This window comes from Nannochloropsis gaditana, assembly GCF_000240725.1.
Source record: "Nannochloropsis gaditana CCMP526 unplaced genomic scaffold scaffold252, whole genome shotgun sequence".
In the NCBI taxonomy this organism is placed as follows: domain Eukaryota; class Eustigmatophyceae; order Eustigmatales; family Monodopsidaceae; genus Microchloropsis; species Microchloropsis gaditana.
This window is the reverse complement of record NW_005803701.1, coordinates 24,504-24,777: the sequence shown is the minus strand read 5'-3', so window position 1 is coordinate 24,777 and position 274 is coordinate 24,504. Positions and strand designations below refer to the sequence as shown.

General features: G+C 57.7%; 1 protein-coding gene across 1 annotated transcript in view; it reads right to left on the bottom strand.

Moving 5' to 3' along the window:
* Positions 1-226: 226 nt before the first annotated feature.
* The window catches only part of UFD1 (ubiquitin fusion degradation protein 1), a gene marked incomplete at both ends in the record, with an annotated part of 381 nt that continues 333 nt past the window's right edge, over positions 227-274 (bottom strand). The window contains one exon of the mRNA XM_005855240.1: positions 227-274. This exon is cut by the window's right edge and continues 333 nt beyond it. Coding sequence (XP_005855302.1) covers positions 227-274 — 48 coding nt within the window.

The following is a 274-nucleotide window of genomic DNA, read 5'->3' as shown; positions in this document are numbered from 1 at the left end:
CCTCCCTCCCCCGTCGTCGCCCCCAGGATGCTGCACCCAGAGTTCGCGCATGGCACCGCCGACGACACCATATATCACGCCTGCGAGCTCATTGTTAAGAAGAAATTAAGATATCTGCCCATCGTGAATCCCGAGCAACAGCTGATGCTCTCTGTTCTCTCCCAGCTCGACATCCTTGGTGAGGGGAGGAAGGGAGGGAGAGGGAGGGGGAGGGTGAATTTGCGCCCTATCGGGAAATGTTAAGGCTAGAGGCGGGGTGATGAGGGAAGAGGAA